Source organism: Gopherus flavomarginatus, chromosome 4 (genome assembly GCF_025201925.1).
Source record: "Gopherus flavomarginatus isolate rGopFla2 chromosome 4, rGopFla2.mat.asm, whole genome shotgun sequence".
NCBI classification, from domain to species: Eukaryota; Metazoa; Chordata; order Testudines; family Testudinidae; genus Gopherus; species Gopherus flavomarginatus.
The window spans coordinates 187,808,203-187,822,447 of NC_066620.1; the positions used below are offsets into that span (position 1 = coordinate 187,808,203).

The 14,245-nt window shown below is 42.3% G+C and overlaps 1 protein-coding gene across 2 annotated transcripts; it reads right to left on the reverse strand.

Annotated features, from left to right (window-relative positions):
• Positions 1-295: 295 nt before the first annotated feature.
• Positions 296-12,488, reverse strand: ODC1 (ornithine decarboxylase 1). 2 transcript variants are annotated; one of them, XM_050950840.1, is made up of 12 exons: positions 12,212-12,488; positions 9,821-9,960; positions 9,600-9,728; positions 9,244-9,417; positions 8,894-9,066; positions 7,968-8,102; positions 7,683-7,764; positions 7,096-7,179; positions 3,800-3,962; positions 3,599-3,711; positions 2,526-2,740; positions 296-752 (listed from the first exon to the last, which is right to left on the reverse strand). In XM_050950840.1, the coding sequence occupies exons 3-12, from the start codon at positions 9,699-9,701 to the stop codon at positions 608-610; spliced, it is 1,386 nt and encodes a 461-aa protein (XP_050806797.1). In that variant the 5' UTR covers positions 9,702-9,728; positions 9,821-9,960; positions 12,212-12,488; the 3' UTR covers positions 296-607. The 2 variants fall into 2 exon arrangements, with proteins under 2 accessions (XP_050806797.1, XP_050806798.1); XM_050950841.1 differs by lacking the exon at positions 12,212-12,488 and adding an exon at positions 11,728-11,858.
• Positions 12,489-14,245: the final 1,757 nt, after the last annotated feature.

A 14,245-nucleotide genomic window follows, 5' to 3' on the forward strand; every position in this document is an offset into this window, starting at 1 on the left:
ACAGATAGATAATCCATTAGAGAAGTGGACTAACCACCTCTGCTGCCCAGTGCATAAGTATTTCAGCTCTCATTCACCATAAAAACCTAGAAGAGCATGTTTACAGTACACTATGCAATGCTAAATTTAGCTGGTATGCTTTCAAGACAGTTTTACAAGGCTAAATCCACTGCACATCCTTTACTAGGTCTATTTGGCATGAAGCAACCACCAATACTTTACTATCCATTCATTACAGTTTTAAAATTTGTGTACACCAGAGAATAGCCAGTTATTTCAATACACTTTATTTTAAAAAAAAGTTAGGTCACAACACTAAGCTCAGCCCATTCTGCCAATATACAAGCTACAAATGCTTGTCTGACAGTCAAGGGTTAATCTTTAATAGTATACTTGAAAGTGAGTAAAAATCCATATAAAATATTCAAATAGTTTCCATAGGAACACAGATAATGTGACCCCCATCTCCTAGTCATCCATTTTGTTGCATTTATGCTGACCCTAGACTTAAACAAAAAGCCATTTAAAAATTCTAGCAAGAATTAAGTTAATGGTCCCCAAAATGCCCTAGAGATTCAATTAATAAAAACTTGCAGTTAAACAATATCTATACATTAATACTAGTTGAAGCACAAGCTGCCGGATGATGTTCAATTCCACTTTCCCAGGCACAAGACAGTGGCAAAGTACTGACATCCTGCTCCTCTTCTTCAGCTACGAAACCTTGCTCCTTAATCTGTTGCATTAGTTGCCTAATTAAGAGGGGAGGGGGGGAAAAAGTCAGAAAACAGTCTATATATTTAACCCTGATTTAATGGATTCCAGTATCAAATGGATCGTTGGATGGGTCAAATTATGATGACTTCATCCCCAGATCTACTGATAACAGGTTTGCTCAGAAGTAGAATGTGAATCATGAAGTAACAGCTTTAAATTAGAATTGCATTCAGCATCACCGAGTGATTAGAACAGGGATCAGCACCCTTTCAGAAGTGCTGTGCCGAGTCTTCATTTATTCACTCTGATTTAAGGTTGTGTGTGACAGGAACACATTTTCACGTTTTTAGAAGATTGTCTATAAGTGTATAATAGATAACTAAACTATTTTGTACGTAAAGTAAATAAGGTTTTTAAAATGTTTAAGAAGCTTCCTTTAAAATTAAATTAAAATGCAGAGCCCCCAGGACTGGTGGCCAGGACCCGGGCAATGCAAGTGTCACTGAAAATCAGCTCGCATGCCACCTTTGGCACATGTGCCATAGATTGCCTACCCCTGGATTAGAATGACTTATTTGGGAACATATAATTACTCAGCCTCCTCTCCACACCCTTAGTTACACCCCATCCCACCCAATTTCACTGAGGCAAAAACCCTAACGTAGATGCAGTTATGTTGGGTGGCATGTGATTCTTCCACTCCTACTTGGCACCAGCAGAATTTAAGTGCAGAACAGGCCAGAGGAACATTAAGCTTCGTTACAAACGGAGCATTTCATGTTGGGTAGTGGGGGAAAGAACATTTAAGTTCTTGAAGACGTCAGAGTCTACATTAGTTCACACTTCATTCATATTTGGAAACGTATTTTGAAAGCAGAAAGCTAGACACTTAAAATGAAATCTTGCAATTCAAATGTGTTAAAAGGTCTGAATGCATGCCATCAGGCTGGTCTACACAGACCTCTGGCAACATACATTACACAGCTAAGGGGCATGAAGAGGTACAATCCTTGACTGACCCAGCTATGCTGGCAGAATTGTGCTTTTACTGTGCAGCTAGTTTCACTCATGAGGTGGTTTTACAGTACTGGTTTAAAAGAAGACGTAACTGCCAGTACAGCTACATTCATACTAGACAGCTTAAGCACCCCAGTGTAGAAATCGTCATTGCAAGGTCTCTGGCAAATGGAAAATTCTCTTCTTGTCAGAGAACAGTAATTCAAAATAAATCTGTACAGAAACCTAAGTGACAGACATGTTTTTAAGCCTACTGTTCACCTGATTAATTTCTCAGCCAAATTTGTGGTTTTACAAAGAGACCCACACACACTCCCATTTTTAAATTAACACCTTAGCTGCTATGTCAAAGACTCATGCAAAAAAAAAAAAAAAAAAAAAAAAAAAAAAAAAAAGAGGGTTGACCTACTATACAGGGGAAACTGCATTTGTTAGCACTGTATCTAGAGAGAATATAGCAAGTTTTACTAAGTAATCTGTTATGTTAGGGTGGAATTTTCAGAGGCATTTAAGGAGGCAATGTGTCCAAATCCCATTGAAAACCAACGGGAGCTGATATTTATTTCCTGGGGCCTCTTATGTAATTTTAGGCTACTATAATTAGAGAGCATCCTGCTAGCAACAGAAGATAAAAAACTACTTGAAGTAACACTTGTCAATTCATAATAAAATGAACCTGTGGATAAGTAGTCAACAAGGAGGAGTTTTGTTTCAAGTGAATAACTATCAAGCACTCTTGGCAGACTGAGTAAGGGGTCTCATCTAAAGCAGAAGTGCAACAAGTTACTAACCATGCTGGCCTTGACATCACATAATTTATTGCTGGCCGCTGGAATCCATTGAAAGTGGAAGCAGCTGCAACTGTGTAGGCACCCATATTTTCAAATAGCATCCAATCACCAACTTGCAACTCTGGCATATCAAAGCGCTCAACAATACGATCCAGGCCATCACATGTTGGTCCCCATATGCTACAGGAATAACAGCCCTCATCTGGTTTAGGTCTCTGAAGAGAGAAGTAAGTTACAAACTACTTTTGACTACCCTTCTACTTTTCTTACACAGGCCTAATGCAGAAGTTTTCCCAAACAAATAGTTGCCATGATTGAGATGCTTAAAGGCACTGAACTCCAGCTCTACAGTGCACAAGAAAAATAGCAGCTGGCAGGGCCTCCTACATAAGTAATCTTCAGCTTTGGAATCTGCTCCACTGAATGGCCCAGAGCTCACATTTGCCAGGAGTGGCGGCAGGATGTAAAGATGGTGGTGGGTGGAAATAGGCATTATGCTTGAGTTTATTTGCACAGTGGAATGAGCAGTCTATGTTGATTTAGCATCTGGAGCAGAGGTGGGGAAACTACAGCCAACAGGCCACATCTGGCCTGCAGGACTGTCCTGCCTGGCCCTTGAGGTCCCCAGAGGGGAGGCTAGCTTCTGATCCCTCCCCTACTGTTCTCTGGCTCCCACAACCTCAGCTCGCCATGTTGCCAGCACTCTGGGCAGCAAGACTGAGCTGCTGGCCTGCCCCGGTGCTCTAGACTGCATGGCAGCATGGCTGGCTCCGGCCAGGTGGTGCAGTTGCCAGTCCCAGTGCTCTGAGCAGCATGGTAAGGGGTTAGGAAGATTGGGACCCCCTGTCCCTTAGCCAATCAGGGATGGGGTCCTGGGGGGTGGTCAGGGGACAAGGAGTGGGGGGGGTTGAGGATTCTGAGGGGGCAGTCAGGGGGTCGATAGGGGGAGGGACCAGGCTGTTTGGGGAGGCACAGCCTTCCCTATCCAGCCCTCCATACACAGTTTCAGAACTCCAGTGTGGCCCTCAAGCCAAAAAGAGTTTGCCCACCCCTAATCTGGAGGTATACTGTACCTTTTGCAAGACTGGTTTAACATGTGCATGATCATACAGGATGCAGTTGAATGATCCATACACCCCATCATTCACATAGTACATAAGAGTTTTGCCATTAGTATCATCCTCATCTAAAAGATGAAAATATGAAAATAAACCTTAGGAAACTCATTTTTCAATCTGGTTGCAAATGAGATTAGAAGATCTAGATTCACCTACCATCAGAACCTGACTGCTCCTTTAATATAACTTTTTTTGCAATTATGTTAACTGCCAGCGTGAAAGCTGATGCTACATAATATCTGCCAGGCTCTGCAATAATTCTTATTCCAGAATCACAAGGAAAGTATCTGTCCAACGCTGGATTGATTACATTTGTGATCTAATCAAGAGACATGTAAGGTTGTTAGTGACTGTACAAAGTACCGAACTAAAAAGTTATTAAACTGGCTACTGCAAGAGCCAAAAGGATAAGGATCGAAAACAGCCCAGTCAAAGTGCTACACATCAGTACACGGCATTGGCTATTTGAATGGTCTAAGTGTTTGTGTCTCTTCATGTTTTATTCCATGTTTAAGATTTTACTGGTATGAAATTAGTTTTTGCAGACAGCAAGGTACTAACAGTCATTTCAACATGCAGTTAATAAGGCATAAAAACAAACTTATAAAAATGTTGCAGAAATTGAGATTTAAACTAAATGAGAATCACTCTGGATGGCTTCCCACAAGTCAGTTCAAGCAACTGACCTTTCTGGAAGTTGGATTTTCACAGAATCAGAGTTGTTTTGTTTCTAGATCAGATGTACACTCTTTCCTAATCAAATTACTCCTATTTTTAGTAGGCTAACAAAAGAATCAAAAAAGATAGGATGTAAAAGTGCTAGAAAATTATTCTCAGTTATTTCTGAAAGCTTCACAGATTAGACTATTTGTGTCTGTATTAACGGAAGTAGAAAGATGAGTTCTCATTTCTAAATCAGCATTTAGATTTCAGTTTACTGCATCTGATCTTATTGAACAGCACCCTTCCTGTATTTAGCTGGTTCTACATTAGGGCCAGCATTAAGAATTATACAGGGCAAGGCAGCAATTTCTTCATAATAGAAATTGAGAACAAGACTGGAAGAAAACATGAGAACAGTTAAAATTATATTTCCCACAGCAATATGGAAAAGTGAGTTTTCCTTGGTCCCAACATCAATTGATAAAATAAGGCTGTCACTAAAACAGAGGCCCCAGTTTTCACTCCAGAACAGACTTAAGACATCAACTTTGGGTCCAGCACTTATGTAATTGTTACCATGCTACCATGGGAAGGGAATGCAGCTAATGTGATGCCCATGAGCCCTATGGGAATAATGAGAAAGGGAGGAGCGCTCTGTGAACCACTGGGGGATAGATGGAGAGGATGAAATGGTGTAAAATGGACAAGTAATTGCCCTGAGAAAATATTTGAATGTGTCCCTCCTCAATGGCCATGGAGGGGCAGAATGGCCTCTTGCAAATGGGGGCCATAAGGGGTGATCTATACGGAGTGTGTGCTAGGAATGTACACAACACTTGGACACAATTCCACCAGCATCTGGCACAGTTACACACATCTACATGCTGCCATCAGGACTATGGTGCACATATGGATCTGTGGAACTCATTGCTGTGCACAATCGAGCCAGTGCATGCTATCCAATTCCATACAAAATGGTTGAGCTTGTTTGGACAATACTCTATTTTTCTGTAAATATCCAGTGGACTCATGATATGGACAAAAGCACGTGAAGACTGCAGGAGCAGCTCACTGCAACTGCTAACAACTGGACACCACTTAAAATATTTTCTCCAAAATGGTGTTAAAAATTTTAACCCTGTCAAAGGAGAAGCAGTTTTTTGGGTGGTGGTCAGGATGTTGGACTATACTACAGTGGTCAGGACTCTTGTGCTGCTGTGGGTTATCATAGTGGCTGGTGTATTGTTAAGTATACTTGTGTTACATTGTATATAGATAGAGGGCACAACCCTCTAAACAGCCGCCACTAATTAGAACCTATAAGTAATGTGGTAAGCGCCCTTGCCCCCAACCAGTGTACTAGACAACCTGGACCCCAACCTTTTCAGGCCCATTATAATGGGAAGTCTGGAACACTAATTGGAATAGGTGTAGTACGCCTGTATGAAAGAAGGTGCAGGTCACTGTACTACACAAGGGGCAGTGGGACAGATGGAACATCGACACATTCCACCTTGACGCCTGGCCCCATCAGGAAATGTGTCGCCATACATCTTATGTTTTTCTAGGGATACCTGGGCAGGAGAATTCCAAAAGAAAAAAGGAAGGCGTGGAGTGTTAAAATATAGATATTCAGGCCTGCTTGTAAAGACCTATGCTTTAAGAACTTAGATGTATTTTTATCACTTAGCTGGATAGAGGTATAAAAACAAAGAATCAAAATCTGTCTGCCTGTGTATGGGCCTTCTCTCACTAGGCTAGCCTCAGAGCAAAGCCAAAGGCCTTAGTTGGACGCCAAGCAGCAGGAGCAGCCATAAGCTGGGAAACCTAATTCCAAACCAGTCACATTGAAATAAGGTGATAGTGGGCTGTTATGAAGACAGTCCTGTCCTGATGGTGCCCATCACCATCAGATAAAGAAACAGATCTTAAGATGTTTAAAGAACATTGTTTGATAGCATCCTATCTGGCAAGAAATCACTTATCAAAGGTTGTGAAACCCCCCTTTCTGTATTTTATCTTTATGGCCCCTACTTTTCTATTGTTAATCTATCTGGTTCTAATTGTTTTGTCTACTTGTATAATTAATTTTGCTAAGTGCAAGTTATTTAGGGTAGTGGGATATAGTTGATTAGAAAATTTTACAATGTGTTAGGATTGGTTAGTTACATTTCAGTAAAATGACTGGTTAAGGTATAGCTGAGAATATTACTATATAAACTAGGGTCAAACAGGAAGTGGAAGGGAAATTGGAATCATGTTTGCTAAGGAGGGAGAACAGAAACAGAATAGGGACACAGGGTAAATGCTCTGTTGTGTCAGAGCTGGGAGGAGGATACTGGGGAAAAGACTGTTGGCATATAGAGATAAGCCCAACTAGTGTGAAGGGCTTCAGAATACGCTTGCTTGGAAACTAATCACAACAAACATTGCATTGTCTGCAATTTGTACTTCTGGTCTTTCTGCTTGCTGTCTGTGACAAGAACCAGGGAAGTAGGAGGGTGAAGGAAAAGGTCCTCTAACACAAGCCTTTGTCATGTTTACATGTACTAGGTCTGTTAACTAAAGCCATATATGTATTTAAATGGCTAAGGCCATCATCTACTTGATTTTGCAATTAACAGAAGAAATTACTACTTCAGTTTGGAATCTTTGTTCTTGATTCTACTAGTCTTAATACAAAATCAAAGGGAAGCAAGACACCAGGTAAATAAATGTCTGCCCAAGTTTACTCTATCAAAATATCTCCACAATCTGATAAAACGAGTATTAATTAGAAATCATCATACCTCTTCAAATTTAAGCTTGACATCTTCAGAACCAGGGAAACCACCACCAATATCAAGCAGATGCATACTGAAACCAAGCTCTATCTGCAACATGAACATGTTAAAATGGGACAGTCAAGCAAAGAAGTGATTATTGAATAGTGTAACAGGTCAAAACCAACTCAATTTGACGACTAAATTCTTAAAAATAAATTCATTTTACTGCTACTAGTCTGTTTTGTCAGAAGCAAGTTTTTCATCTTGCTGGTCCTCCTGCACTAGTGCTTTGTAAAAACAGGGAATGGTTTACCCAAAAAGATGTGTCTTTTTTAAACTGTCATAAAATGTAAGTCTTTTTTCCGCAAAACTTAAAAATATTGGGTCAACTATCAAAGGATTACCAAGATTCAAAAAGTAACTGGACCATATGACACTGAATACTAACTGTCCAGGAAAGGTTATAAAGCTTCTTATTTTAAGTTTTTGGTTCCACAGTTGTAGATTACTTTGTTCAAGTGGCATTTCATTCTGACAAGTCAGCTGTATGGTCAGTATCATACAACAGTGGTCCAGAAGCAATGCTCTTAGGCAAGGAAGTTCATACTTACTCCCATATCAAAGACACAACGGGCATCAGAAATAGCTTGAACAAATGTCTCTGGGTCAGTACAGCCACTTCCAACATGGAAACTGGAAGACAGATGCAAATCTCAGTTGCCTTTTGGAAGATTTAAGTAACTATTTAGACAAAAATTAATATAAGTAGCAGATTAAGGTGTCAGTTCTTGTGTGTTGGCAAGTCATCTGCACTGTAATCAAGGTCTTTATAAATATGTAAATTTCTAGATGAGTGTTTTGACAGTTTGTATATACAGATCAAAGTTATTACTAACCTGACTCCAATAATGTCAAGGTCAAGTTCTTTTGCCCGCTCCAGAAGAAGTCTGCTAGTTTTGAGGGTAGCTCCAAATTTAACACTCAGGCGACAAACCGCTTTGGAGTCATCAGTTGCGATGCGCAAGACTAGCCTAGAAACAGTGTCCAATTTAGTGCCAACCCTCTAGATTTTTTTAGAGCAGCAGACAATCTGGTTGAAATAGGTTTCAGGTCAGGAGAATGGGGTTTGTAAACTTATCTAAGGGGTTCTCAAACTTCATTGCATCACAACCCCCTTCTGACAATAAAACTGGGGTCGTGGTAGTTATGAGAGGGCTAAAGCCTGAGCCTGCCCAAGTCCCTCAGTCCCAGGTGGGAGAACAAAGCCAAAGCCTGAGCCTCATATCCCAGGCTGGGAAAGAGGGATAAGAAGAGTGGCAAAGCCAAAGGGCTTTCGCTTCAAGCAGGGGGCCTGTAACCTGCACCCCACCACCCAGGGCTAAAACTCTGGCTCCAAGCAGGGGGGGCTCAGACTTTGGCTCCAGGCCCCAGCAAGTCCAACGCCAACCCTGGCAATCCCATTAAAAACAGGGTTGCAACCCACTTTGGTGTAACAACCCACAGTTTGAGAACCATTGAGAGATCTATTTTAAGTCAAATTTAAATTAATGTTTTACAGCAAAGTTGGCTGGACAAAGGTGGACCTAATTTAACATGCAAGTTTGTATTGTTCTTGTTCTTTGTAAGCCAGTATGATACAAAACGGTACTTGACAAAAACGTGTCGCTTGACAGAAAACTTTCTGTGTTCTCTTACAATTGTTAGTGTTAAAAGCTTAGAAATAAAGTTGAATGTTTGTGTTACCTAGGCACACAGCTGATAAGGATAGGTGAATTTAAACATGTTAAGTCCATTAAGATGCACAAAACCAAAAAACCCTTACTTTGCCTTTGGATGAGCTCTCGCAACTTTCATTAGCTCTACTTCACTGTCAAAAGTCATCATCTGCACACCACTGTTGGCAGCATGTTTAATTTGAGAGATTTGTTTGCAAGGATTTGCATATATTATTCGTTCTGGAGGTACACCAATGCTCTGTACTAACTGGATTTCAGTCTGGAAAAAGAAGAAATAGATTACACATTACTAGCTAGAAACAAAACAAATGGATCTCATCCAGAAAGAGTGTGAAGATGCAGCACTGACAAACAAGAAACACTCATAGTTGTTTCAGCTTTGTTTGAAAGTATAACATCCATATATGAAGATACCATCAAAAACTGAAGATCTTACCTTACTAGCACAATCAAACCCTGCACCAAGAGTAGCAAGTGTCTTCACTATAGCTTTACTGTCATTACATTTGACAGCATAAAAGGGTGTTACTCTGGGGAGTGCTTTGTACCATCGGAAATGCTTCTTTAGGACATCCCCAAGGTCAGCAACATAGAAAGCATCTTTGTCATCCTAAAAGAAAAAAATATCAGGTCATCTTCAGTTATGCCCCCTAGCTCAGTGTTCTGCAAAGTTACAGTATAGGATTTTTTTTTTTTTTAGCAGAAAGTGTACCATCTCTAAGTTTTAGACTACAGTTAATAAATAAAAATTGTATTTTAAGAAAATGCACTCTTTTGCTAGCATATACTTACAGAGGAAGAAACTTCATTTATTTTTTGGTCTAGAATATCCTTAGCAGTAAAGCCTTCATCAAGGAAGGTGAGGTCAAACTCCTCATCGCTGAAGCTGTTCATTGTTTCTAAGAGTGAAAGTGCAACAAACTGTGGATATCAAAAGTAGTATTTGTTAGTTCATTCAAATTAGCAAAGAGACACACAGAACACTAAATGATAGTCAAGATCCACAAACTTACATGGACAACTAAGAAATATCAGCTTTGTTCAAATTCTTTCAACTGTGCACTCAAAGATGTGCTTCAGAAAAGCAGAGTCTTGATAGATCAAGGCAAGTTTTCTGTCCTCTGTGCAGCAGTTGTATGATGTTGCATTGAAACTGTTCAAAGAAAAAAGAGAATGATTACATAAAAAATCCTAGCTTCCATATCAAGTTTAATTGTCATTTTTCTACTGTAGAAACAGGCATACATTGAAGAGTACATACTAAGTAGAGCAAGTTATATAAAAAAAACCAAGTATTTTTAAATATGTCCATCATTTCATCTCTTTCAAGCCCGTCTACAGGTAGCTTATATGCAACAAACATCTGGCCAAGTTATGTCTCTGAAAATTGCTATCTGCACATACTCTGAGGCTGCCAGCTAAATTCTCTAAAAATTGTTTGTACATAATATGTTCCAGACCAGGGATTGAATACACTTTTCCCTGCAATTGCTCCACATGGCTGCCAAGTTGGTGGGACAAAAAAAAGGACAGGAGATGGCTTCCCCCACATGCACCCAAGGCAACTGAAGAAGGAGTAGCCTCACTCAAATGCTAGAGTACAAGAGCTGAAGCCACTGGAGAACACTCCCTTCCAAAATCTGGAACTGAACTTATAATTCCCAAGTCTCTGTTTTCAAGCATATGTATTTCATGCATCTCTACAGGCTGGTCCAAATGGAGGATGGCAACCAATTATTTTATAACTCAAGTGGTAGACATCTGTGCTGTGAATCCAAAGACCCCAACCCTGTTAATGACTTGGACAGAGCTTGATATGATTCCACATGACAGTTTAAAAAAAAAAGCTTAGAAAAATACATAAAACACTGTGTTAAAAGGGTTGCGGCTGCAAAATTTAGTACTCAGGAAATGCCCTAGTGTTGTATGCATTAGGGGGAGTCTTTAATTACCATTAGCCTCACACCTCTCCCAGAACCTTCTGTCATTCAATGGACAGGAAATAAATTGGGGCTGAGTAGTAAGACTGCTGCCTCATCTAAGGAGAAGTTTGGAAGGTGTTTAACAAATGAGGCAGAGGACTTCTGGAAGAATAAGGCAGCTGAATGCAACCCTGGAGAACTGATAAGGGTTTCCCCCTGTCTCTGCCACAGAGTTCCTATGCAAGTCACTTAAACTGAACTTTTTATAGGTGGTCAATTATGTACTCATTTTCTGAGTGCCCAATTTGAGACAAACAGACACCTGATTTTTAATTATGTGCAACTGACATCTATGTTCAAATCACAGCTCCCTTTAATTGCTATAAAATGCCAAATAGTCACATTTAGCGAGCCCTGTTTGACATATGCACTGAAAGATGCAAGGATACTATGGACAAAAATAGCGTATCATGTAATGAAAACTGTATCCCAGTACACAAAGGGTCATAATCTTATGACGTTTATAACTGCTTGCACTGGCAACCTTAACTCTGGTATTTCCTGACTTTTGCATCTTGACTTTACAACCTTAATGTTCTTTCAACAATTACTATGACGAAATTAGAGCTATAATTCCATGTGATCACAAACTGTTCTACAGGCAGTTTTAGCTCGTGCTTGAGTTAACACACAGGGAGTCTGTAGCATCACTTTAGACTGTCTCTGCATGCAGCTTCTTACTGACTAATTCTTGTAAAAGAGAACACGTCCTACATACATCCCCCAAGGAGTACGGACATGGTTTGATAGTTCACAAAGGAAGTTCACCTCCAGCACTATAAACCTAGGAGTTCAAGTGAACGTCTAATTGCTTCGCTCCGAAGTACAAAAGCTCCAGGACTAGAACAGCAGCTAAACGAGACCCCCGGCCCAAGGCAGGCTCCCCTCATTAACAGCTTTGCATGTTTTCCAAAATGCAGATGGTTTCAGGCACTCACTTGTGGGCCAATTTAAATGGAGCCGAACTAAGCTTAGAGGAAAACCTCGAAGTCCCCTTCCACGTAAGCGGTTCAGGCCAGCCCGCGTGCCCTCTGCTCTGTAGCGGGATCTACTGCACTCAGCGGGGCTTTTTGTACCATTTCAGCCCCGCGACCCCCTTGCAGTGGCCAGGCCGTGCCCGCCCCAGCCGAGGTCCGGGTCCAAGCCCGCGGCGCAGGAGAGGGCTGCCTCCGCCAGGCCATTACGGGAGCCGCCGCGGGGTCGGCCGTCCGCGCAGCCCCTTCTCCTGGCAGGGCTGGCGGCTCCGCAGCCCCTCCCCGCCCTGCGCGGGACACCCGTTTTCTGCGCCTCCGGCTGGGTTATCGCCGCTGCGCGGCGCGGCCCCCAGGCCGGCTCCGCGCCGGGGCTGGAGAGACACGTGGCCCTAGCGGCCGGCCGGCTTCCTACCCGCCTCCCCCGGCAGAGCGCGCCCGGCCCCCTCACCTCAGTCAGCGCCCGCCATGGTGCAGCGCCTCGCCCGGCAGCCGGTCGGCCCCCTAGTCCCGTGCCTCCTCCTCAGAGACGGGCCCCGCGGAGCTCGGCGGCGGCTGGAGCCGGGGTGGACGCGCCGCCCGAGGAGGAGCCGGGCTGGAGGAGCCGCCAAAGGCGCTACCAGCCGGCCGGCTCGAGAGCACTGACTGACAAAAGCCGTAGCGCCCGCAGAGCCTTATTTATAGGCCAGACTGCGTCGCTATGACAACGCACCAGCTCAAACCAGCCCCGATCGGCTGGGACCGGGCAGGAGCCGCTGCCGCTGGCCGCTATTGTGACGTTAGAGTTTTCGAACACGCGCACGGGGTGCGCCACGCCTCCTCCTTCCTCCCCTCGGGGCCCGCGTTCTAAGGCCTTGGGACCAGACCAGGCAGGCACCCTTCCGCTGGCTCCTCCTCCCCCCTCCTCTTCCCTGCTGGTGCTTCCATCCTCCGCGTTCTTCTCGTCTGCTTCTTCCTCGGTGCTCTTCCCCTTCCTGTGCACCCGCTCCTGCCACCCCTGCCTTTGCTATTGCCCCTCTGCTGCAATTCCTCCACCTGCTCCCTCTTTCCGGGAAGGGTTTCATAACAGAGCTCCCAATCCCCCCTTCCTGGCACTGGGATTTCCATTGTAGTTCACATCGGTTTGCAGTGGTCATTGACTGGGAACCCCTTTAAAATCAACTTAGATTCAGATCTCAGCTGGGGCAGTTTAGATTCGAATGCAGGAAGGGTCAGCTCACCTATTTACCTTTCAAGAGTAGATAAATTGAGCACCATGTGTTGTCTTTCACTTGAGACCTTAAAGACAGATGCTTTTGAAAGTTTTAACCAGAACCTATTTGTCCTATGCCCAGATCCTCATTGTATTTAGGTTTCTAGCTCCCATTGATTTCAGTGGGAGGTAAGCATCTTTGAGGATCTGGCCTTAGGAGCCTAAATCCCATTTTCAAAGGGGATTTAGGCACTTCACAGACTTAGGCTCCTGAGTGAAAATTTTACTTCTTGTCTCTGAGTAAACATCAAAGAGACTTATACAGGGGAAGAGGTGTGTTCTGGTTTCCTGTGCCAAAAATGTCCCTTCCCCTACTATGTGGTGTACACTCATTCGCTGCTACTTTTCACCCCAGTAGCGGTTGTAGTTTCACAATACTATATGCAATCTTTTAGGCTGAAAAATGCAGTAGACGTATGATGCAATTATTGTCAAGCTGCTATATTGCAAGTTAACAATGTTATTGAACCAACAATTTTAGGTTTAGTGAATATAAATGTTTTGCTGCTACTTAATTTTCCCTCTAAAGTGTATGATTTGAACCTTGTAATTTTGTTATTTAATCTTATGACACTTAGATCCACTTGTGATACATTTCACACGTAAGACAATGCACAAAATTGTTTCTTTGTGTGGGTGTGTGTTTTTTTAAATCAGATCATATTTTATGCCATGAGTCTGCATAGTGGGACTGTGCATATGTTAAGCACATGTGTCTTTGCAGAATCAGGGCCTAAATCTTTAACTGAAGTATGCAGTACATGGAAGGAAATGTCTTCCTGCACTCCGGCCAAATTCAGTTCTGGTATAAGCAGACCCTTCACCAACCCTTTTAACACTATCTCTGAACTTGACCCAATATTAATTTTAAAAGTAGGGGAGTAAAGTATATGTTGCTTAAGAATGTATATAGTACTAAAAATGTTTGGAGGAGATTTAAGGCTAAGCCAAATATTGTCCGACTTCGTTGAGAGTTGCTCATCCTATCTCAGGATTTAGCTCACCTGTTGTGAAACTAAATTTAACAGAGACAGTTTCCCTCCACTGATAGTTGCAAAACAAAAGAAAATTTAAACTATCCAAGTGATCTGTTTCATTACATAAAGGGATTGTAATGATAAGGTCAGCATGATCTAACATAGGATGAAATCAGTGGCAAAGTTCCATTGACTTTAATAGGAGCAGAGTCACTCACACACACAAAATGAAAATGAAGTGACACAGTACATTTTT